The sequence below is a fragment of the Pelodiscus sinensis genome, chromosome 5, assembly GCF_052426305.1.
Source record: "Pelodiscus sinensis isolate ZL-2025 chromosome 5, ASM5242630v1, whole genome shotgun sequence".
Lineage (NCBI taxonomy): Eukaryota > Metazoa > Chordata > Testudines > Trionychidae > Pelodiscus > Pelodiscus sinensis.
In genome coordinates this window covers 49,091,863-49,117,287 of record NC_143056.1, presented here as the reverse complement: position 1 = coordinate 49,117,287, position 25,425 = coordinate 49,091,863, and the positions used below count along the sequence as shown (strand labels likewise).

Below are 25,425 nucleotides of genomic sequence, written 5' to 3'. Positions count from 1 at the left end.
ACTAACGGCAAAATTGGGGCATCAAGAGCTGAAGTGAGGCCAAGGTGTCACAACAAGCAAAGCAGGGAAAACAGGAGATAGAATTCTGGACCAGAACTCATAGGTCCCTTTCAGTACCCAGCCTTGCCTCCCCAGTAACACTTATCCTGACACTTAACAATTAAGGAACTTCACAATTTTAAAAATAAATTAGCTGCAAAACTATGTAGGAAAGAGTTAATGAAGCAGCTCTGTGTTTGGGAAAAAGAGCTTGAAAATTAGAGTTACTGTGTGTACATATATTTTTCAATCTTTTTTGCTAAATAAACATTTTGTAAATGAGGTAAATTGATTACAACACTCTTAGCATCCATCAGTCATTTATTTTTAGCGAGTTCAAGGATTGCACCTGAGAAATAGCTTAGCGGGGCTATAAAAAAATCTAAATAATCTGTGTATGTATTTTTTTTATTCCCTAGTGGAATCAACAAGCCCTAGTCTACTAACCACTGACAACACCCTAGAGCGCTCTTTTTTCATCCGAATGAAATCTACACTGACCAAGCGAGGAGTGCACATCAAATCATCGGGATACAAGGTAAGTTTTGCTCTAGAATATTGACATCTTCAAATTATCCAACCTTGTGCCAAATGCCCATATTATGTTCAATTTTTCTGTACATATGTATATTAATAGACAAAGGAATTGTCTGAATTTGGTTCACATTCATTATTAAAATACCGATGGTGCATTTTTCCTCTATGAGATTCTGCAAATGCGGTAAACTGTACTTGTATTCATTATGGACAACATTTTTTCTAACATTTAAAATACTAGTCTTCGAAAGAAGTGTATTTAGCCAAGAAAGGTAAGTCAAAACAATATGTTTATTAATAGTAGAAAATTTCCACACACAAATGTTTTCAGAATCCTTTTTTCTAGTTAGTTTGACTTTAGGTCATGTCTTGGAGTGATCATCTTACCAGCTCTTGCCATATGGAATGCTATAGATATTTAATACTTTCCCACCTTTCAAGCTGAAGTAGACAACAAGCAACACTGAATACTCCTCCGCCATTTTTCTTATGCTATCCACCCATGGGGCAATTGCTGTAAGGGCTGACTTCTTCTCAAGAAACATTACATTGTTTTATTTCTTTATTTTAAGATGTGAAGCTCTCCTACTCCTTAACAACAATTTCATTTTTCTTTAATCATATGTAATGCATAGTGCCTATGGCTAGAAATGGGCTTGCACATCAATAATAAGAGAAAAAGCATATTTTTAACATTGTCATCTTCTGAGATGAAAGTATCTCATCCATTAACTATTGTGACAAATAACTGAGAGACATTCCAGCACTTAAGGAAATGGGCCTTGAGCATGTTTACATATTTAAAGAAGATGTAAATATCAGTGATCTTTCTAAAACTTTGAACTGTATTAAAAGTGTATTTTTTTAGTTTATCAATAGAGGAGGGCAGTTTTGAAATAGAATTCGTCTCTTTATCCAACTAAATAAAAAAGCCCTCTGTGACTATAACATCAAGGTATTCTGCTTAACGATTGAAAATCTGATAAAAACATCTTCTTTGCAAGTAACTGAGAGCCTTTTTGTTGAATGGTGTCTGGATCTCAGTGATTTCAAGTTGTTGTTAATGAGATTTAGAGTCATGCCAAGTCCCTGATTTCATAAGACACCAAAAGTTATCATTGCTTAGTTGTCAACACTTGAATTGATGGTCTCGGTACAATTCATCCTGGGCAGGTTGCCACATCACAGATAACATTGACACTGGGCACTTTGTTGGTGGTTTTGCGGGGGGACTCAAAGGAATGCATGGATGTGCAAGTTGAACAACCTTTGGCTACAACTGCACCACTTACCTCTTTTGATGGTACATAGGGTAATGTAATACAACCCACAGAAAAAAAGCAAGCTGTGCCCACACTGTTACCTGTATCAAAATGTGTCTCTGATGGGCTGTGGCAGGGAGAGGGAGCAGGGAAAGCTTCAGCAGCCAGAGCCTTTTCCCGCAGTCAGAGTCTTTACCCTCAGTGTGGAAGGGCTCCAGAAGCATTTTCCATCATCAGTCTCCCTGTTGCAAGAGTCCTTACCTGCAGCAGGGAAAACTTCCAGTAGTACGGAGTTGCCAGAGTCTTTGCCTCCAGTAGGGAACGGCCACAGCCCTTCCCAGCTGCCCCCAGGCTGCCAAAATCTTTCCCTGCTGCTGGAGTCTTTTCCTGTGACAGGGAAAGGCTGCAGCAGCCATGAAGTTGCAGGACAGTCCTTGGTTAAAAATAGCTGTGTAGATGGGGAGGCACGGCTTGGGTGAGTAGAGCCCTTCAGGAGCGCCTGTGCTACACTCAGCTAAGCCAGGCCTCACTCTCTACTCTGCTACTTTAACGTCTGCTGAAAAGGGTGGGAGCCCCCCCCGACTATATACTCTGCAGACTGCCAAAAGAAGCATGCGGTATAGATGTAGCCTTAGACATGGTGCATCCAGGCTAGGACTTGGTTACAATGCATTGTTGTTTGTTGTGCTGTAATTGTATTGAGAATAAGTAGAAGTATTCACTTTTCGAGATTTTCAATGTATTTTCCATCACTACTGAATGTTACCAGTGGCGCCATTTATAGAAAGCTAGGGCGGTCCGTAGCCCCTCCTCCCCTGCAAAAAAAGTTTGAACTCCTGAATTTCATATTTGAGGTCTGCTCAAAGTGCATGCCCTAGCTCCAGAGACAGTTAACTCCCCACTTTGCCTGAATTCCTATAATCCCTATGTTGCAGTTGGTTAAAATAGGGGGCCATATCATCTACTATGCATCCGCAAAACAGGATGGGTCTTTATCTCTCGAGTTAACTGTTAAAGTAGATTTATGCCACAGTTTTGAGATGTTTAAAAGATCTTTGTAAAGAATGTTCTAGGGCCACTCCAAGATTTGGTAAGTGGTCAAAGGCCGCCAGGTCTGGGTCAGAGATTGAGTGCAGAAGAGAGCTCAGGGTAGGAGATTGGGGTGCAGGAGCGGGTGTGGGGTGTGAGAGGGAGTTTAGGTAAAGGAGGGGGTTGTGACCCGGGACAGAAGTTTGAGGTTCAGGAGTGGATTTTGACCTGGGGGAGGAGAGCAGGAGGGAGTACAGGGTCTTGGAGGGAATTGTGACCTGGGGGAGAAGGGGTACAGAGGGTTTGGGTGGTTACCTGAGGCAGGAGGAGATGGAGGCCTGGGGCAGGGAGTTGGGATTGAGAGGGGGTGGCATGCCAGAGGCAGGCTCTGGCTTAAAATCATGTATCTTAGGTGGCTCTCAGCCAGCAGCCCAGCAGGGACCACAAGACAGGCTTTCTGCCTGCTGCAGGCTGAGGCTCCTCAAAATGGCTGGTGACTCCCTCTAGGTGTCATGTGCCCCTGCTGGGGTGGAGAATTTGCACTCTGTCCCCATCCCCAGGCCATTCATTGCAGCTACCATTGGTTGGTTTCTGGTACAAAATCCACGCTTGCATTCCTGCAATAATTGGCCTGGAAGTGGGAGCAGCACCTGAAGTCTCCCTCTTCCCTACCCAACAGGATTACGTAGTGCCTAAAGGAAGCTGCCAGATGTCACAGAGGTCAGAGCTGTCAAGCTTTCAGTGGGGAAGGCTGCGGAGCAGATCCAGCAGTTTGTCAGGCCGAATTTGGCCCATGGGCCATATCTTGCCCTCCCCTGCTGTAGTCCATCAAGAGTCTCTTTAAAGAGCAACTAACATCTCTTGGAAACTTTTTTAACCATATTTGTAATGTTTCAGACAGATTATTTTGATTGCAGATGAGAAATAAGGAGAAAACAGCAAATGAACTTTGAGTAACTGGCTTTCATGCAAAGTCTCCTAGAACATAGACTGGAGAATATAGTACATGAATTTTGAAAAAATTGTCCATAAATAGAATGTTTTCCGTTTTTCCATGAGATATTATCAAGTTAGCATGTGTAGGTGGGCCAAATCCTCAACTGCTATAAGTTGGCATAGATCCAATGATGTCTTGGAGGATTAGAATAATAGACTCATAGGGATGGAAGAGACCTCGGGAAGTCAAGTCCAACCCCCTGTCAGGATTATTTAACTAATATTTGATGGACAAAGAAGTCACTTGTGTCCTGTCATTTTAATTCTATTACAGTTGGTTTTTTAAAAAAATAGATATGACTGATGTAGATCATAACAAGCTCTTTGAAATGATAGCAATTCCTGGCATCATATCCCTAATAAAATGGTATATTGACCATTGTGAAAACTCTGAATGTGAACATAAATTCTACAGGAAATTTGGATTTCAAGCTTTCAGATGAATTTGCGCCTGGCTGCCAATGTTACTATGATTTCACAGTAGGCTTCAGGAAGGAGGAATCCTGTACATTTTTAAATCAACATACTTTTTATTTAACTGTAATTCTCACTTTTTGTAATTTATACCCAAATATAGAAAACACATCAGCCTTTGTTACTAAACATGCCAAGAAGAAAAGAATACAAATCAGCTGCTCTAATGAATGAGTGCCAGTGACACTTAGAGGAAAGCTTTTGTCTTCTTCATTGAGCAATGGTAGGCTAGAGTCAAGCCCTCCAGAATCTTTTCGGGTACAGGCATATTTTATTAAAATACATAGAAAGGACATAGAATCTTGCACAATGGATTGGTGGCTAGAAAGGAAAGAGCACTTTCCAAATTGCACTACAGTTGTAGAGATATCACAAAGAAAAGACCCCTCATTACCCCTCATGTCAGAAAGTAGTGCAGCACAGCAAAGTACACAGCAAAGTTCTGAGCCATGAGATAATGTGGGATCCCTTGGTACATCCTGCTACTCTAGAAGCTAACCCCAAAAATGGCTTCTCTAGATAGCAAGTGCACCAGATGATCCCTGAGGTGCTTTGGGCATCCTTCACAGTGGGAGAGCCCTTGCCTCAGAAGAAACTGTGTAAGATTGAGAACAGGTCAGAAAAATGAGATTGCTGAATCAATTGGATTTATCTAGTTCATCCCCCTTTTGGACAGATTTAATTAGTGCTAAATTATAACTACAGATGAAAGCCTAGTCTCTTCTCCTTTAAATTATGCTCATATAAAAAGCTGTTTTTATCTAGAACAGGGAAATCATTGCATGATTCATCTGACACCTGTTCCCCATTGTCTTTTCAATGTGTTCCATCTCCCTGCTTTTCCTGAATGGAGCTTCATCTATTTATTAGTAGTACTAACATGCTTATACTGGGAGTTTAGAGAAAAGCCTATACCTACACAGCTGTATATTTGTTTGATTTTCAGGAAGTAAACTAAAAACATACTAGAGTAAAACAAGACGGCATCTAGTCAGCTGACAAAACTCAATGAAAACAAATACAAAGAAACAATGATAATGGTTCAATTCACTGCAAACCTCAGGATTTATTACTGTTACATCTGTTATCTAAGATACATGATGCCAAGGCTTACTGTGCTTCTCAGTGCTAGAAATGTATCACTTTATCTTTTTTCTCCCTTATTTCATCAATAGAAAGAGACTTAAGGGTTTGTTATGGGTTTTTTGTTTTGTTTTTTGTTTTTTCCTTTCTTTCCATTTTATCTGCTTTCTGCTTTATTTTTCTTGGGGGAAGGGCTGGGGCATGTCTCATCTACAGGGGCGGATGTAGGGCAGGGCGAACGGGGCGGCCGCCCCGGGCCCCGCGCTTCAGAAAGCCCCGCGCATGCGCTGTGGCACCGCTGCGCATGCGCATGGCGTCACTGCGCATACACCGTGGCAAAGGGGAGGCCCCGCAGAATTATGCTGCCCGGGGCCCCGCAAAACGGTCATCTGCCCCTGCTCATCTATCTACTTAACGTTCACACCTGATTCAGTGTTTATAGTCTACTTTTAGACATGTATCCAAGCCAGTTTTAATTGAAGACCACACTTAATTAAAGTCAAATGATATGTTTCCTGAGCCAGTGTGATATGCAGGACAGGCTAGGCTAAAGGATGGTACAGTCCCATTGTATACTTGACCATTATATATGTGTATCTAAAAATCATTTTGAAAAGATACACCTCCAAAACTGAAAAAATCTTTGAAAGTCTCCTGTTTTTTTTCTAATTTCTAGTTTGCCTTGGTTTAATGTTCCTAAATGTATAGAGTTGGCTGCCTGCCTTCTCATTGGACCTTTTGAAAAGCTCACGTTTGTGGTTTTATATCTTTATCTGCAAGACATTTGTGCTCTAGAACTGGGCTGCAGTAGATTCCAGTCTGGTGGGAAAGGCCTGCTTCTTTTTTAAAAGCCTACTAGAGGGCTTTCCACTTTGTACTTTGAGCCATCTTCATCAACAGATGCCTCTGCTACGGGAACCATTTCTCTCACCACTTTGATTTTTAAGCACGTACTTACTGTAAATTGAGTTAACAGATATAAATGAGCCATAAATGATCGTGATTGCCACATCCATATTTGTTGGCTAAACCTAGCTTTTGCTTGATGCCAGAGATCTCTTTCTGGATCTTTAGAGCTAAAGACCAAAATGTTAATACTCAGTAGCCTGATTTTCATGGGGAGCTGATCACCTACAGTTTTTACTGACTTCTGTGGAAGTTGTGGCTGTGCAACACTCATGTAAATCAGACCACTTTTGTTGTGGTATCCAAGTACAGATTTAAGTTTAGGCAATCAAGTTTGTACAGTTTGGCCTAACTTCTTTACTTCTCTTACATTATTTTGTTCATTGAATCCTTTTCCGTTTTGGATCTCATAAATGAGTTTCTGTCAGGCTTTGTTATCTTTCTTAATAAGATGGGATCTGAGTGCACTGCGTGACCTTTCTCTAAAAGAAGCAAGCTGTAGAACTCCAGCCACACCACCTTGAATCACACTAACCCAGGGAAGGAGGAATAAGAAAAACACATCAGGAAATACATTATACAGAGAATTTTCTAAATGTCAGCACATACATATCCCGGGTTCCTCAGCAATGAGGAGACTCACAGGTAATTTGTCAGACAGAAGGAACTGATCTAGAATTTAACCATGTAAATCAATGACCTTTAGCCTAAATGAAGCCTATCCATCAGTAAAGATGCAACATTCTTAGAAAAGAACACAATGCTAACAAGCCAATCTGAGCTTTATGATGAGTCTACCTGTAAACATAGAAATCTGGTGGGAAAAGTATGATCTTGGGATCTGGTGTCATTGCCTGGATCTGCAACTGAGTGGTTGTAATTGTTAGGTAAGTCATACGGCAATTTTTTTTCCCAAAAGAACTCAGTTCCTATTTAAGCATCTAAATAAAGTGTCCAGATTTCCAAAAATACACAGCCCCTGCCAGCACCTAATATTGTCAAGTTCTCATTCTAAATTCTGAACCCTTTTGAAATGATAATATCAGCACCTCCCTCCCTAGAATGCATTCATTAATGTATGTGTGGTTCTGAAATAAGTGGTGATAGGACCATTTAAGAAGATAGCTTGCTACTCTTATGTAAAAGGCCTTTTCAGTATCAGTCAATAGAAATTGGAAAGAATCAGGCTTTGATTATTGCCCCAGATTTTCTCATGATGACTGCAGATGCAATATTCCCGACACCTAAATCGTTGTTCCTCCTCGTTCTCATCTTAGTTTTTCATATAGCCTTTGAGTTATGACTCCAGGTGCAATATGTTCCATCCTGTGCAAATGGAGGCTGACTTCACTCAAAAACTGAATTCTAAAAAATAATTAAAATATTAAGTTAAGCAAACTCAGTCTTTGTGAGAGATTAGTTCTTTTCATCCATAAATCCACTTCTCATAGAATAAACAGCTACAGAGACTATCATCACCAATATTGCAACAAAGGGACCTGCTTTTGGTCTCACAGTATCTTAAATTTGCAGCTAACTACATTACAGTAAGTAGGGTTATATTGGTGTAAAAGAAGTGTGAGATCAGCAGTTGGTCCTATACATATTAAAATATTCCAGAAAGAAGAATGGAACCTAATTGTGATAATTTTTAAGAAGGACTACAGACTACAGCATACATTCAACCCGTTCATTGGCAACAACAGTCCTATGGATTCCTGCCTACCCTGGCTAATAGCCATTGATGGACTTATCCTCTATGAATTATCTAGCTCTTACCAGCCACTGAGTGATTATTGACAGTGGATTTACATTTTCAGTAGAACAGCCTTATGAGCCCCATAGTGCTTGTGAGGTTATGCCTACCAGAATTATTTCTGGCCTGGCAGGCTTTCTTGTGCAGAAGGTGTGCCTGCTAACACCTCTGCTTGTTCTTGCTGCTCTGCTTAGCCAGTGCCATTGGGGGGTTTGGGCCACTTCCCTTTCCCCATGTAAATATCTTATAAAGTGGTCTGCTGTATGTGTTCCTTTTTAGCCAATCCCACATCCTGTCACAGTGGCTTAGTTTTCACAGAATCATAGGATAGGAAGATACCTCAAGAAATGTTCTAGTTCCATCCCCTGCACTTAGCACTATGCTGTTGCTATCCACAGTGGACTAGGAAACAGCAAAGAGTCAATGAACTGAAAATAATGTGACTGACGGTAAGCTAATGTGGAAGACCACTACTCAGCTGTTCCTTTCTGCAGAAATAGTCCATCTTTCCACAAGTGGTGGTCGTATTTGATTCACTTAGCAACTGTAAACTAGATCCATACCCTGTTGTACAGAGGTGAAACGAAATTGAATTTATGGAGTTGTATCTGCTTATAGCAGGACTGAATTCAGCTCAGTGTGTCTGTGTAAGAACTTTCATTTCTCAATTTCTGCATGTCACCCAGATCTGGTACAATGAAGTTAGCAATGGCTGATTAGGAAACAAAGCTCATGATCCATAATCACATCTTATCTTAATAGATATAGTAATTTAAACATCTGACATTAGGTATGATTCACTCTGATTTGCACCCTTTTTATTCCAATGTAATTTCATTGGCTTCAGCAGAGATATTCCTGATTTACACTGCTGTAAATAAAAAGACAGTCAGTCTTCCTGCAGATAATTTAATGGCATTCTTCCGAACTGTGGGATAAAAAGGCAATTTCCAGAAAAAGGACCTTTAATTATTTCCACAGTGTTCCCAGTATGTCTGAAATATTCTACATCAATAATTGTATTTTTGTAAGATTAAATTTAATTGTTTCTATTTGAGTGATAAAACAAGAACCTTCTTTTATACTGTAAGACTGACTGCTTCCCTCATGCATTAGCCTTCATATGCTCAGGCAAACGTGCCTTCATTTTTTCTTTTAAATATTGCATACGGTTGTAGGATAAGTACTGGGGGGAACAATACAGTACCCCATGGTTTGTAGGCATTTATCCAAAGTATAATGGATTGTCTTTTAGTAACAATACAATATGAAAAGTACAAATTTATGTAACTCTGTCTGCCTTCCCCTAATGTCTTTTAGTCCTTATAAGTAACAAGTGGCTATGGAATAGAGGACAGTAGAAACACAAGTTTCCAGGAAATCAACTTTTCTGTGGAGGAATCTACTCCTTGTAGCACTGGCAAGTGGAAGTAACTGATAGCTCTTTACAGCTTCATCTTCTTTTCCTGGTGAAGCTAAATGAAGATGTGATGAATGAGGAGAATGATTGATTAGGTATTTAAGTGTAAAATATGACAAGTTCCTGATGTGTTAGGAAATTGGGTGTGGGTGTATGTATTTGGAACTCCTAGGACTGTTTAGCTAGAGGGAGGGAAAACACACAAGACTCTCAGGACCAATTTTTTTTAAAGCATTTTTCATTGCTTCCTTTGCATCAGTTAGTAAATATTTTATTAAGAGAATTCTCACTAATATACTATAAAGATCTTCTGAAGAGAATTATTCACCAAACTTGAAGGCTTTATTCAAGGTTTGATTCTTTCTAACATTTGAATAGGAGCTTTGTAAAGGAGGACCCCACCAATCTTTTCATTGCCATGCACCTAACACATCTGCCAGTGAACGCTGCACTTCCTGCACTCAAGGGAAAACAGAGTTTGTGCAGGAAGAAGGTAAAGTCATAGTCCTTCCTGCTTTCCTCCATATTAGCCCATGAAGAGGTCCAGGCTATTGTGAGAGACAATTTTCCTTTCTGAGGCCAGGGACTGTACAGCACCCCAGTGGCTAAATGCAATAATTTAGTTAATTGTCTCATTTACTATATACCTTACTATAAACAAATAGCGCATTCTGAATGGCATCTGATTAACTGATTAGGACTAACAGTGTGTAACCATGCAATTACATAACTATGCAGGCTGGGACTCGTTAGTAGATTTGCCATTTTAAAAATCATTTGCCCTTCAAAGTGGAAAAAATAGTAGAGAAAATACCTTTAATGAAGAGTTTTTGTGCTCATTAAAGATTTCCAGCAAATCTGATATAATCATGAATCCATTCAATGTATTTCTTCACTCTTCTCACCATTTTCCTGAAACACATACATAAAATGTGATGTGCTGGGCATCCACATCTCCATCTGGACCAGGCCACTTCTTTGTTCATTTCATGAAAGCTATCTTTGTTGAAGACATGTAGCCGGTTTAGTGTACTGTCTGTCCATGGGACAGTTCTTCATGTTTTGCTTTTGCTGTAACCAATCCATTTATTTCTATGGCATTGAACTGCAATGTTGTAAACACTAACGCCCCCACTACATAAGTAAGGAGAATCTGGAAAGTGTCAATACATCCCATTTTTTATTTTTTACCAATGTTTCATCTCTAGTTTCTAAAACTTTCTGTTATTTTGTATCAAGGTTCTCATCTGCATCATTATCATTGCCCATCATCATAACTGTCTTATTGACTAATCTTCAGTATTTATCATCTTCTTTATATTAATGAATTTATCCTTGCAGTACTCCTATGAAGAAGGAATAATATCCAGCCTATTGTATAGATGAAGCAGAGAAATTAAGTGATTCACGCAAGCTAAGGGCTTTAACCATTAGCTTATCCTTATGCCTGTTATTGGTGTACTGCCAAATCTTCTTCCATGCTCCTGGAACTGATAGTTCATCTCCTGTGGTTGATACTTCACTTGTTTTGATTGATGACCTCTTTAAATGAGATGCCAAACATATACAGAGGTGTGACATTTCCTAGAGAAACATTGGAGAGGACTTCCCTAGTTTACCTTGCAGAACAGCCCAGAAGACAAGAAACAAAGGGAAAGGGGAAAGCCACCTTTATCTTGGAAGTCAGTATGGGAGAAAATATATGGCTCCCTGCCAGCAGTGGGGAGAAGGAGAGGAAAAAGGGACAAGAAGAAGAGACTCTGCTCTAGCGAGCAAACAGAAGCCAGTTCTGTCTTGCTTCCATCTGGATGGGTGGGTTGTAATTTCAGAGGGATTGTGGTGTTGGCCTCTTGAGCTTTTTTCCACCTGAAAAGTAAATTACAATTCTAGGATGAAGAAGGCAGCCCATATTTTAAAAAGTCCAAAAGAGAACATAGAAAAATAGTCACCAAATCTCTTTTTATGGAAATGAATATTTTATTAAATTTATCAATAGTTATGAAAAATTATAATACATTTTCCAACTCCAAAAAGACTAGAATTTGCCAGGCTCCTACATTGTATAAGTTCTGTGTGAGAGTTGAGATTCCCAGCTTAAAGCCAGCAGTTGAAACTGACTGGCGTTCTGTTTACTTGGCTCCTGGCTCTGTGTTAGATCCCACATACACTGACTAAAAGTATATGTTTTCTTCAGAAAAAAAAAAACCCTAAATATTAAATCGCAATTAAGAATTGTATAAAATATGTATGTACTAAAACAGTATTTCTCAAAGTGTTGTGCTTAAAGAACTGCATGGGATCTTTTGCAGAGGGATAGGGCAAAACACCAAATTTATTGGTTTTATATATATATATATATATATATATATATATATATATATATATATATATATCTCAACACTGTATCATATGCATATGATATATTACATTCATGCACACACACACACTCCATCTTGTTGTTGTTACCAACTAGTTGCTCCCCCTAACTTCATTGACCAAGTGAGTTAGATGGGGGCGGGGGGAGGGTGGAGCTGGGCTTCTGCTGAGCTGGATTGATGCTCCGATATTGACAAGAGCCAGGGTCTCCCTGCAGGACACCTTAGATTTATAGTAGATTCCCTATCATGCAGACCTATACCACTTAGTCATCATATGCATACGCAAAATCTGTGTCTGTGTCAGTTGGTCATCTGTGGTGCCTTCTTCTGACTGTTGTCTTAATGCTACCACATTCATCTTCCAAGAGGGTGCGTTCAAAAGAAGGTGCTTGCTTCTGACTCCCAAGGCCATCAGTATGTCTGATCTTCTTTCAGTGAGCCCACTTGACAGGTCTTATTGTCCTTGGTTCTGGCTTTCATACCCTCTCCATCTGTTGCAGCTGTTCAGAGGTGTTTTCCTTCCAAGCCTTATCCATTCACACCTCATTCAGTCAACAGGGCAATCAATTAAGTAAAAGGGGGAGAGACCTATTCTAGTACAAAGACATTCTCTTTACCTTAATTATTCTTAGGGACTATAATATTATTCCAAGACTTAATACAAAGTTTCTATATAAAAGCACTTAATAAAGTTATAGGAAAATGAAGGTTATATATGGAAAGACTTAATACAAAGTTATATGAAGATAATCCAAAGTCATATGAAAATGATTAATACAGAGATATAGCTACAAAAGTGGGTCCGTGAAACCACTTTGAGAAACATGCTAACTGGCTGCGCTGGTTTGTTTACTTACTGGCGTGGTGGCCACAGAGCCTCGCACCTCCCATTGGCTCTGGTTCACCATTTTCTGCCAAAGAGAGCTGCGGGAAGCGGCATGAGCTGGGCCGCTGCTTCCTACAGCTTCCTTTGTCTGCCAATGGCACACTGGAGCCAATGAGAGCCACAAGGCTATGTGGCCACCATACTGATAAGTAAACAAACCAGTGTGGCCAGTTAGTATGTTTCTCAAAGTGGTTCTGCGGGCCACTTTGAGAAAGACTGCACTAAAATATTGGGAGAAAGGACCTGGTTCAGCGCTGTGTTGGACTTTATGTACCTACTTCTCACAAAGACAATGCAAACTGGCAGCAAATCAGGATTCTCCATTTATTTATATGAGTATATTACATCATTGTTCATTCACTTTTTACATGTTTAAATGGCAATGAAAGAGGCAAGGACCATATTTTTTGTAACTCAGATTTGCTTATTAGAAATAATAATATTTCGCATTTATAGCAAGTAATGTTGCCCTATAGATCTCCAGGTGATTTAAAAAGATGTGTGTGCATTTTATTCCCATTTTACAGAGGGTGAAACCAAAGCACAGAAAGGTTAAATAATTTTCTCAGTGTCACATATGAAACAAGTGGCAGAGTGAAGAACCACTAGCTGATACCATGATCCTTTGGGTTTGTAGCTTTTTTCCTGATGCAGTGTCTCATGTACAAGGAATACACTTGAATGCTGCTGCCTTTCTTAGAGAGAAACTTGGCCACTAGTTACTTTAGCTCTATCCATGTATTTCAGAAATAGGTTGGATTTTCTTCAGCTTCAGATGTCCATTTCTCCATTTCTCTAGAGTTGTCTCTAGAGTTGAAACATGGTCTTTGAAGAAAAAAATAAAGAAAAAAGGTTATTCAGCCTTTTCTACACTTTGCGGTACTTTCCCCTGATTGATTCTATTAACTGTACGTTTTGTATAATCATAGAGATTAAAGAATAATTTTATTCTCCATCGGGCTTGGCGTACACCTGTTTTAACCAATAGAGAAGGCACAACGTAGATGTTTGGTTGTAATTATTTCACTGTCTCCTTTTTACAACATCATTAGGAAGGTATCATTTTAATAATAATTATTCCCTTTTCACATCATGGAGGTAAAAAAGAAAGCATTGCTGACATCAAAAATGAGGTAATATTTCAGCAGTGTTATTTCACTGAAGATAAAATGGGAGTCTTTATTACTCCCAATGCTTTTAAAGAAAGCTGACCAAGGCTTATACTGACCCTGGATCTTATACTCTTTGATACATCTATAACCAGTATGAAATGAGTCATTTTAATTCTTATTACTATATATTTTTAACATAGTTCCTCCTAAAAACCAACCATTTTGTGACTAGTTAAAAGAAATAAATCAGCTTTTGAAATAATTGTGGAAGACCAAGGCTTTCTTCATTTCCACCAATACCTGGGAAAGAAGAAAGTAAAAAATAACTCAATACACTACAAACAAGAATAATTTTTCACCCAGTCGGTATTCCAGAGTCCATGTAACCCATATTTCAGAGTCCATGTAGAATGTGGACAGAGGTTTGAGCTCTGAATAGGTGACGTATTCCATGATTTCACAAATAGAGATTTCATTCTCTCTTTGAACTTCTTGGGCATATTTCTGTATGAATTGTTTGTCATTCAAAGGAAACTGGTAAGGTCTCTTTCGTCACTTGTAAACGATATGTTTTGCCCTTTTGTTTGTAAAATGACTTTGGAAGCGTCTAGCTGAAATTGGATTCTTTACTACCATTCTCCCCCCTTTGTACAATCATACTAATTTGTAATTGTGTGATCTGTCTAATCTGTTTCTCCATCCTAAACTAATGTTATGTGGATATATAAGCAATACTTGCCACTGTGTTTCCTAAACATCTCATTGAATGTTCCTTAACAAGCGTATCTAAACCCAACAATTCTTACTTGAGCAAACTTCCCATTGACTTTTGTGGGCATTTTCCCATTACTAATGACTGCAGGATTAAGTTCTTCATGATCGGTGGGCCTTTGGCATTGTTCTTTATTTTTCTCTTCAGAATCAATAAGGTGGAAATATAAAGTATAAAGTAGAGGGGAGTGGGGTATTTATGCCCTTTGCGGCCCCAGAGAGGTCCTCCTTTACCAGGTTAGGGCTGGCAGCATTCAAACACTCATGGATGTGGCAATAGGATGAGGCTCCCTCTAGACCCATTGTTGTTATTGTATTATTTGCTCTTTTCCTCAGGGGACTGTGAAATAATTTTTTTCTTCGCCCCTCATTGGACAAGGTATTGTGGTTTTTTTCACTTTCCCAGAGAAGAGCTAGGTCCCAGTGATGTGCTGTAGGAACTTAAGTTATAATGTCTCAACATAACATTTGGAGCTGATATCCAATGCGGGTGCCTGGTGTGGGAGGGATATGGTTTTCAGATAAAATTAAATGGGAAAGGATTTAAAAGACACCGCTCTTTTACCAGCCCCCTTTAAGGAGATGTGAAAGTGGTTTGGGGCTTTTATATCAGGAACAAGCCCCTTTCCTTTTACAGCTCCTATGAGCTGAAATGCTTTGGATTTCAAGAAACAAGTCTTTTTTCCTCACAAATTTTTGGCTGTATCTACATTGGTATGATCTTGTGCCAAAGCGGCCGCTTTTGTGCAAAAACATGCTGCCTGTCTACACTGGCGGGGAGTTCTTGCGCAAGAACACTGACGTTCTAATGTGTGAAATCAGTGCTTCTTGCGCAAGAACTATGATGCTCCCGCTCAGGAATAAGCCCTCTTGCGCAACTGTTCTTGCGCAAGAGGCCAGTGTAGACAGGCAACATGAATTTCTTGCGCAAGAAAGCCCTATGGCTAAAATGGCCATCAGAGCTTTCTTGCACAAGAGAGCGTCTACACTGGCACGGATGCTCTTGCGCAAAAGCACATGCCAGTGTAGACGCTCTCTTGCGCAAATACTCTAACGCAAAACTCTTGCGTTAAAGAGTATTTGTGTAAAATCTTGCCAATGTAGATGTAGCCTTTGTGTGCAAGAATTGAATGCTTAATTATATTTACTGTAAACTGAATAACCCTTTCCACTTCTGAAACTTTTTGCTGTGTCTGTGCATGTTTTATCACTGGATCAGCAAGATAGTAAGAAACACTAGGATATTTTGTTGAAAATCATTAGCTGAGCTGGTTTTTATTTTCCCTGCTCAAGTGACAGAAATTTCCTTTTTACCAAATAATGGAATGTTATTAATGCTAATGGTAGTTCAAGTAGTTGTATATCTACAAAGGTTATGTAGATTAGTTCAGTGCACTTTCACCCCTCAATCTGAATCTTAAAGATTTCTGTAAAAATAGACCCTTGATTTAAATAAATTCCCAGGAAAATCTTCCATATAGTCTGTCTGTTTTCATTATCACACGTAGGAAGTCAGGAAAGGCAGAATTGGACAAAGTGTTTTCTGCATGTGCTGAAGAAACAGAGCTGATGCACAATAAACAACTTGCATTATGGGTTCTTTTCAGTCATTTTATAGTTAGATGCATTCATAAATTTTGATATGATTGTAAGAAGCAGACTTTGATGGTACAAAACTCACAGAAGAGCTTTAGATCACTGGAGCAACTACAGATGAAGTTTATGTTGACAATTTATCTGCTCTTCTCTGTCCAGGAAAATTGTTTTTTAGTGCTTGCCTATTAGCAATCACATGCATATTATGAAATTGAGTTTGGGGGAGGACAGGCTGCCATCTATCTTTTCTATAGTTTTTTGCAATGCATCAAGCTAAAGTTAAAACTTTCTCTGTTTCAAAAATTATGTAAACTATACAATGTCCCTAACATAAACACTTAGAAAGAAAAATAGGCTAAATACCGTGTAAATCTTAACTTACAGACTATATAAACGTACAACTATTGATGCCATACTTAATATATTATCTCTGACTGCTTCTCATATTTGCATGCACCACAATATCAGTCAGTAAGCTATTTCTCTTATTTCAGTGTTGCCGAACTATTCATTCATATATCGAGAAGTATTAACATATTTTCTTAACAAGGCCTGTATGAATTATATTTCCGTAATATTGAACTGCTATGGAATGGTGTGGAAAATGAAAAAGATTAGGTTAGTTTCTCTTCTGCATTCCATAATGCTGAGATTTTATCCATAATATTGTTTTCCTGTAACAATACCTGCCTCAGAGAAAATCTGCAGTGTAGCTGTCAGGATTACACCTCTCAAAATATGTCTGTGATGATTCTTTTAAATTGATAAAAACAGTACACTCTGCTATATAAGATTGCTGAAAAGAATATTCCCCAGCCCTTTCATGTGTAACAGCGCTTGTATGGCAGTACTACATTTATTGTGCTGTAAATTCCATCACTGATTTTGGCCAGTTCAGATTGATTCTGCAGTAACTGTAAGTAATGAACCTTACAGTCAGAGCCAAAGGGGAAAAAAACCAAGCCAATAAACTTCTGGCTGTAGAAATACAAATTATAGAGTTCATTTAGCTACAGTTTTTATCAGATCATACAGCCAATACCCTAAAAACAGGAAAATACATCCCCAAAAAATCTAGTGCCATAGCCCTGCATTGCTTTAAGTTTAGCAGGCAAACTTAGCACTCAGTTATTGAAAGCACATTTTTGTATCAGGCGTCTTGTAAGTTTCACCTCAGATTTACAGAAATTGAAATATAAGGCAAACTGGTGGCAAAAGCATATTTTCTGCAGGTGACTGGGCCCAATCCTGCTTTGTATCACACCTTGTCCAGCTCCAGCAAGGCTAAGTATCAGTGGGATTTCATGGGGTGTAAGTTAGCATGGAAATTTAGCCTGTTGGCATAATTAATAATGCACAAGCTCTACATATTTAAATGCCACTGTAATTTCAAAAAATTATTAAAAGTGATTCACTTTCCTTACTGAAAAGTCCCATAGAACTAAATGAGAAAAAAAATCTCTTTGTTTTTTTTTATTTTAATTCTGCAAGAATTGATTGCAGAAATTACAGTCTCACTAAAGAATTCTATGGGATAGTTTTTAAAAAACATATAAAAAGGATATGCTCTAAGATCCTTAGAGTAATTGATATGCAATCTTATTGTATTCCATAGAATCCTATAGATCTCATCCCATTAAACTGTAAGGAGTTTTCTATAATAGTTTCAACAGAACCCATGATTATGTAGACTCTTATTCTACCATCCATATGTATTTAGCAATAAGCACATGAATAACCCTACTGAAATCAATGAACTAGTCACATGATAAATATTAAGCATATGCAAAATGTTTGCAGGATCTGGCTGAAGTCAGTACAGAAAGAGCTGGGCCCTAGATCCTCAAAACAATTTATGCACCTAACTCCTTTTGAAATTATTGGAGGCTAAGCACCTAAATATCTTTGCCAATTTGTGTTATTCTGTAATAAAATTCTCTTGATACAGTTGTCGGCAACATTACACAAGAAAGCAAGGTGCATATTTTAGCCTCTCTGCAAGGCCATATCTGTTTTGATCTATATATGTACATCATGGCTTGTATGCATTACAGCACGGGTGGGAATATTAAGCCTTCTATGGATCTAGCCCCTGAAACTCAGGGCTCCCCCTCAGCATAGGGGAGCCCTCACTGGCTCTCCAGCCACCCCTCACTGTTCTCCCCGTGCGGCTGGAGCACACAAAATCTACTACACTGGGCCCGACTGATTTTTCTGTGGGTCAGTGGCCCCTGATCCAAAACAGGTTCTCCACTCCTGTCTTACAGTATGTGCATCAGGAGTGGAGTGCACTTGTCAGGTGTGCACAAAAGCACTGATCTGCGCACGTGCACTTTTCAAGAATTGGACCTAATACTAAAATTCAAATGGTTTTTCAAAAACCATCTGTTGATTCTGACTGATTTTACATGGTCATTCTGAATACAAGGTGCTTGAGTCTAAATTTCCTTAGGTCACAGAGAAACTTTTTGCCTATAGAATTCTCCCTACCTCTGTCTTCTATTTGGTTTTACTTTATGAATGCACAGGGCAAGAAAACAGGAATGTTCGTAGGAATCTGCATTGAACTTGGAAGGAAAGGCACAGGTTTCATGAGGGGGTATTTGGAGGAGGCACCAACGGTACAATTTATGTTCACATGGCTGGGAATGATAAGCTGCAGATAGAGAAGCTCTGTAGATAGTTACTTTAATAAAGAGATCATTTAGTTTAACAAGACTGGAATCCTCTCATGTTATTAGCTAAATCATGGCACATGAATCAGGTCTGGTCATTTATACAATGTTGCCAGTTGGACGCATTAAAAAATCATGAGTCCACCCCCAGCCCTAAATTATGATATTGGCTTAAAAATCATAAGATGTTAAAATAGATACATGTATGGTTGTTGATTTTTTTTACTAGCCTTCTGTTTCCTAAGCATTCAGGATTACATTTAGATTACCATTTTCAGTCTTTTCTCTACAAACTTCAGGGATAAATGCTTGGGTTTTTTTTTAAATAAAAGTTGAGACTTCTCCTACAATAGCAAGACACCAAGGACTGGGGCTTCACCACATATTGCAAGATCCACAATAGACGCATGAGTTATTAATGCTGCCTATTCCTCCCCACTTCCTGCTCCACTCTGTTACACTGAGGGTGAGAAGTCAGCACAGAGAGAGCAGCGAGGTGGGCAGCAGTGTAGCAGGAAGCCTTGGATGCCTGCTTGGAAGCCCTAGGACTAACCTCTGAAATCCAGGAAGAGGAGATACAGTGGAAACGTTCATTTCCTGTAGCCCTGCTTAGGAGTAAATATTAAATTGCCAATGGAGGTTGTGGAATCCCCATAATTGGAGATTTTCAAGAGAAGGATAGACAAACACATATCTGGGGGTATGTCTACACTACCCCGCTAGTTCGAACTAGCGGGGTAATATATGCATACCGCACTTGCTAATGAAGCCCGGGATTTGAATTTCCCGGGCTTCATTAGCATAAGCGGGGAGCCGCCATTTTTAAATCCCCGCTGCTTCGAACCCCGTGCAGCGCGGCTACACGGGGCTCGAACTAGGTAGTTCGGACTAGGTTCCTATTCCGAACTACCGTTACTCCTCGTGAAACATACCCTGGGTGTATTAGAGCAGAGGTGGGCATATACTGGCCCACAGGCTGGATCCGGTCCTCTGCTAGTCCGTGGCAGGCCCACACCACCATGTTTACCAGTGCCTCCGCAGGTATCAGGTGATCGCAGCTCTCGCCAGCTGTGGATCATCATTTGCAGCCAATGGGAGCAGCAGGAAGCGGTATCCCAGTTCATACCACTTCTTGGCACTCCCATTGGCTGTGAACAGTGATCTGCAGCTAACGAGAGCTGTGATCACTTAATATCTGCAGAAGCACATAGAAGCACCAGCCTACCAGGAACTAATGCTGGCAGACTGCTGCTTTTTTAGTGTCGCCATCCTCTCTCTCCCCTGCTCCCTGGTGAGTCTAGAGATAATACTTAGTCTTGCCATGAGTACAGGGGACTGGACTAGATAAACTACCTTCCAGTCCTATGATTTCAGCCAGCATGAGTGAAAGAGTTACATGAGGTTGGAGTTGTCATTCCAGATGGGTGACACTTGGCAGGTGGGAAACCTCCAAGTTTCTCAAGAAGGTACAGGTCCTGCTTCTACTGAAATCAAGGGCAAATCCCCCTTTATTTCAATAGGAGCAGGCCTGAAATAATCACACATTTGAAAGATAGATTGTTTTCTTTGCAAGGTACAAATCCCAGATAACCAGACTGCTGCATGGTTAGCACTGCAAAAGGTGAAAGAGAGTTCCTCTAACATTATCTTGTTCATTTAATAAAATAGAGAGAAAACCTAGTTAAATACTAGAAAAGTTGGCAGATGTCATGAAAGACGACTACTGTCTCACATGTATAATGTGATTAATTTGAAGGCAATTTTCTGGTAGCCTGTTCTTCAAAAAATGTATTTTGGTGGCATATTAGTAAAATAAATTAATCTCTCTGCGTTAAACTTGCCAGCTTTTGAATTAATTGCATGAGCACAAAAATCAATTAATAAATGTTGAGCAAACAAGGGAAAATCAGTGAATTAAAAATTACTAAATTGATTCCAAATGCAGATAAGCCAAGACACAGTTCTTTGGTGAAGACCTAAGAATAGGAATCTTGTCTCAACAGTTACTGCTCCCCATTTGTCTGCATGTGGCATTTAAAACAATGCAGTTTTATTATGATTTTTACAAATAAATTCCTATCCATAATCTAATTCATTGCATTAAGTGGATTACAGAAACAAATCATACATTTGTAGCTGTCAAGGAGAAGGTCAGCACTTTTCAACGATCATTCATCTCTAAGTAAAATAAAAGTTTGCTTTTTCTGAAAGAAACCAGATGCCTTGCCAGGTGGACCGCAGCTGATTGGGACCAACTAAGTAAATCAAAAGTCTTTAAAATATGGCTGGGTGAAATGGCCATTGCAAAGAATTTCTTTACCAAATAATCTGCTTGTTTTTGAGTTTCTGAAAATTTTACAAAACAGTAGTAATTGGACGAAATGTAGCATGAAGGACTTTTCACTTTTGAGGACATTTATGAAAACTTGGAAAGCCTCTTTCACCCAAAATATTTGCAAATTCTGAAAAAGCTGCAAGAGAGAATGTGATGGTGCCTTATTCTTACAAAACCCTGTAGATATACGCACATTTGCTCCATAACATGGTCTGGAATCCTGGCACTACTTATTTGTTCCTACCGTTGCTACTGATCATGCTTAAAAATGATTTGTGTGTCTCAATCAATTTACAAACATTATATAATTGTGCCTGATAACTACCATCAAGGGAGATTTAGGTTGGACATTAGGAAAAAGTTCGTAACTGTCAGGGTAGTCAAACACTGGAATAATTGCCCAGGGAGGCTGTGGAATCCCCATCTCTGGAGCTATTTAAGAGTAGGTTAAATAAATGTCTATCAGGAATGGTCTAGACAGTATTTGGTCCTGCCATGGGGCAGTGGACTGGACTCGATGACCTCTCGAGGTCCCTTCCAGTCCTAGTATTCTATGATTCTACCATCCAAAGGGGGTATTTATAATGGCTCCCATTTTTCAGAGGTAGGGGGACTAAGACTCAGATTAAGTGATTTACACAAGATCACAGAAGTTTTTTCCTTAGAACCAGGATCTCAACTCATATCTCCTGAAGACCACACAGCTGTCCTTACTAACAGTATGAGGCAAATCCCTCTTTGTGTTTCAATTTAAATATGTGAATTTAATTTTACTTATTTACTTATTCACCCGATGTCTGACAGTGGGTGGTTCTTAGCCCGACACTATTTAACATTTCTGTCAGTGACCTAGAAGAAAACATAAAATCGCCATTGACAAAGTTTGCCAATCATACAAAAATTGGGGGAGTGGTAAATAACATTGATTGGATGTTTTTGTACAAGATGTAGTCTTGCAATTTGGGGTAGGGTAGGTGAAATTGTAAGGCCTATGATATGCAGGAGGTTAGACTACAGGATCACAATGACACTATCTGGTTCTGGAATCTACAAATATATTTTATGCATTTTCAGATTTTACCTGTGATAAATGTCCCTCATTTGACAAATTGGGAAATGGAAACCCAGGGAAGTTGTAATTTTGCTTACTACATACTGGTGTCTGGCAAAATAGGTATAGGCCTGGGACATGAGGAGATTGTAATCTGGGTTCTGATACTACTTCGTTGTGTGAGTCAGGAATTCTACTTTTCTCTGTGTGGCTCAGTTTTCACATATATAAAATGGGTGCCATGTACCTGAATAGCTGCCTGGATTCTGAAGGCAGAAAGTCAGTTCAAAGCAACAGCCTGGAGCCAATGAAGTGGTCAGTGCCATCTGAGGAGGGCCTATGACCAAACTGGAGGCAAGGGCACAGATTCAGCTCATCTCATGGAGAGACCTGGCAGGAATGTAGAGCTACTCTCCCCATGGAAGGCAGTTATGGTGTTGCCATCTGTCCTCCCCATGGTTCCTTTTAGAAAGAGTCTTGTGAGATATTTAACTGTGGCAGCGAGGCTCAGGAGAACTCCTGGGTCCTAGCACTGTGTTCAGTCCTCTTCACTATGAGTTTAGAGTCAGAATCATCAACCTGTGGCAGCTTTTTCAAAATTCATAAGCTTGACTTATCTCATGAAAATGGCTCATGTACTTTACTGTGGTTTTTATTCTTTTCATTGACAGTCTAGAAGGACTGTGGATTAAGATGAAAGTGATTGGTGGAAAAAATGTGACTTAATTGTCCAAGAAAAACTCATCACTTTTGCCCAGTTCCGCTTTCTCACATCACGCTTTGGTCGTTCTGCAGGAAATTTCACATGCTCCACGTCAAAGATTTAAAACCCCCCACAAGTTGTATATTCATGTGTAGTCAATGGAACTTGTGCTATGCTGGGAAAAACAAGCATTAAAACAAAATAGTTGTTTCCTTCTATACCATCGTGCAGCCAGAGGTGGATTAAGATTTATTGCACACACATACCCCCCCCCCACACACACACATACTACAGAACACCCATACCTTCCCCATGGTCCCGTTTCCCCTACATGGCCAGAAGTCAGGCTATGTGTGGTAAAAGCTGCCCAGATAGCCTGGGCTGCTGTCAGGTTTGGAGCCCTGGACTCTTCACCTGTCTTGGATAGCATGCCCTGGAGGGGCAGGGATACAGGCCAGGTGCTGCTCTCAGCCAGCCAGCTCCTTGCTCAGGACAAGTCCAGGGCTCTCTACAGATTCCCAGGCAGCAGAAGAGATGTGCTTTTGTGCAAGAGCATCCATGCCAGTGTAGACGCTCTCTTGCGCAAGAAAGCTCTGATGGCCATTTTAATCATAGGGCTTTCTTGCGCAAGAAATTCATGTTGCCTGTCTACACTGGCCTCTTGCGCAAAAACAGTTGCAGAAGAGGGCTTATTCCTGAGCAGGAGCATCATAGTTCTTGCACAAGAAGCACTGATTTCATACATTAAAACATCAGTTTACTTGCACAAGATCACGCCAGTGTAGACACAGCCTTGAGTTCTCTAACTAGCTAGCAGGGATACTTGATTCACTTTGTGCTTGACTATAGGCAATTCACTTAATCTCTGTTTCGCTATATTTATGTGTAAAGTAGAGGGGAGGCAAGAAGAGGAGCTCGGGGGCAGCTTCAAAAGGAGGGAGGGGAAGAAGAGCTCAGGGGGGCACACACTGCATGGGAGAGGGAGAAGAAGAAGAGGGGCTCAGGGCAGGGCAAGTTCCATGCATGTGCAAAACGGAGAGGAGGGCTTAGGTGCAGTGTCATGCATGTAAGACATGAAGGAGAGATGCTCGGGGGACAACTCTAGATGGCAAGGAGAAAGAGAGGGACCGACCTTCACAGGGCAAGGGGGAAGGAGTGGGACTGTGAAGCAGCCCCATGCAGGAGGCAAGGGAAGATGAGGTGGTTGGCGGGCAACTCTGTGGGAAGGGAGAGGGCAGAGGGGCTTGGGGAGGCACCTCCACACAGGAGGAATACTCTCAATGCTTGCCCTACTGCAGCTCCTGCATCAGGCAGGCCTAGCCATGTGAAGCAGCGGGCAGGCCTAGCCTACTGAAGCATCAGGCGGGCCTAGTAGGGTTGCCAGGTGTCCAGTTTTTGCCTGGACAGTTTGGTATTCGGGTCCCCCGTCCAGTAAAAAAAACAACAGAAAATACCGGACATATGAAATGTCTGGTATTTCCTGTTTCCCTTGGACGGAAGCCTGGTGGGGACAATTTTCCCCTGCTGCATCTGGCAGGGGTGGCGGAGTGAGGAGCATGGGAAGCCCGGCAGGGACAATTTTGGGGGTGGGGGGAGGTGTTCAGCATTTTTTGTTAAAGCATCTGGCAACTCTAAGGCCTAGCCAGGTAGAGAAGCGAGCGAGTCTAGCCTACTCCAGCATCAGGTGGGCCTAGCCAAGTGGAGAGGCCTCAAGGGGGAAGAGGTGAAGCAGGGCAACAAGCCCCTAGTGGGAAGGAGAGCAGGAATAGGGTATGAGGATGAAGTTCCAGCTTGCTGGGATTCCTGAATAGGCCAGGGCCTCTGATCATGAGCCATTGAGCCCATAAGGTATCCTGCTACTACTTGCAGTGAACAGCATTAGCCTAAGCAGTGAAACCATTATATTTATGGAGTTACAATGTGGTTTGTAAACTTTTCTATATCATGAACCCATCTTAAAGCAAAATAAATTTGAAACCCATCCTCCCAACTAGCCACAAAGCAAGGGCCTGCTACAGTATTCTCATTAAGATTTTCCCAACCATGAGCAGAGTGAGTTATGCATCAATATTGAGGTCATGTGCGCTGGTGTGTGCCACCATGGCACCCAATTTATTAACACACACATTCCCGACCGCCAGAGCAGAACCTCCCCCACTATGCAGCATGTCCTGTTCCCAGCTGCCAGACCAGACACAAATACCCCCACCATGTGGCAGGTCCCATTCCCAGCAGCCCAGCTGCCAGAATAGGCCCTGGTCCCCCTCTTCCCCTCCGCCATGTGGCAGCTCTGGCCACCGGAACAGGCCTCCCCCCATCACGCAGCTTAGGAAGGTCCCAGGCTCCTGTTCCAGAGGCTCCCCCAACATGTCGTCTCAGCCGGTCCCGCCCAGCAGAGCAGCTGCCTGCTGCACAA

The 25,425-nt window shown here is 40.6% G+C and overlaps 1 protein-coding gene across 5 annotated transcripts in view; it reads left to right on the top strand.

The window, feature by feature from the left end:
- Positions 1-25,425, top strand: part of NPAS3 (neuronal PAS domain protein 3) — an 888,615-nt gene that overhangs the window by 805,425 nt on the left and 57,765 nt on the right. For all 5 annotated transcript variants that reach the window (XM_006117663.5, XM_006117666.5, XM_006117664.5 and 2 more), the window contains one exon: positions 459-577. In XM_006117663.5, coding sequence (XP_006117725.2) covers positions 459-577 — 119 coding nt within the window. The remainder of the gene's footprint in view (positions 1-458; positions 578-25,425) is intronic.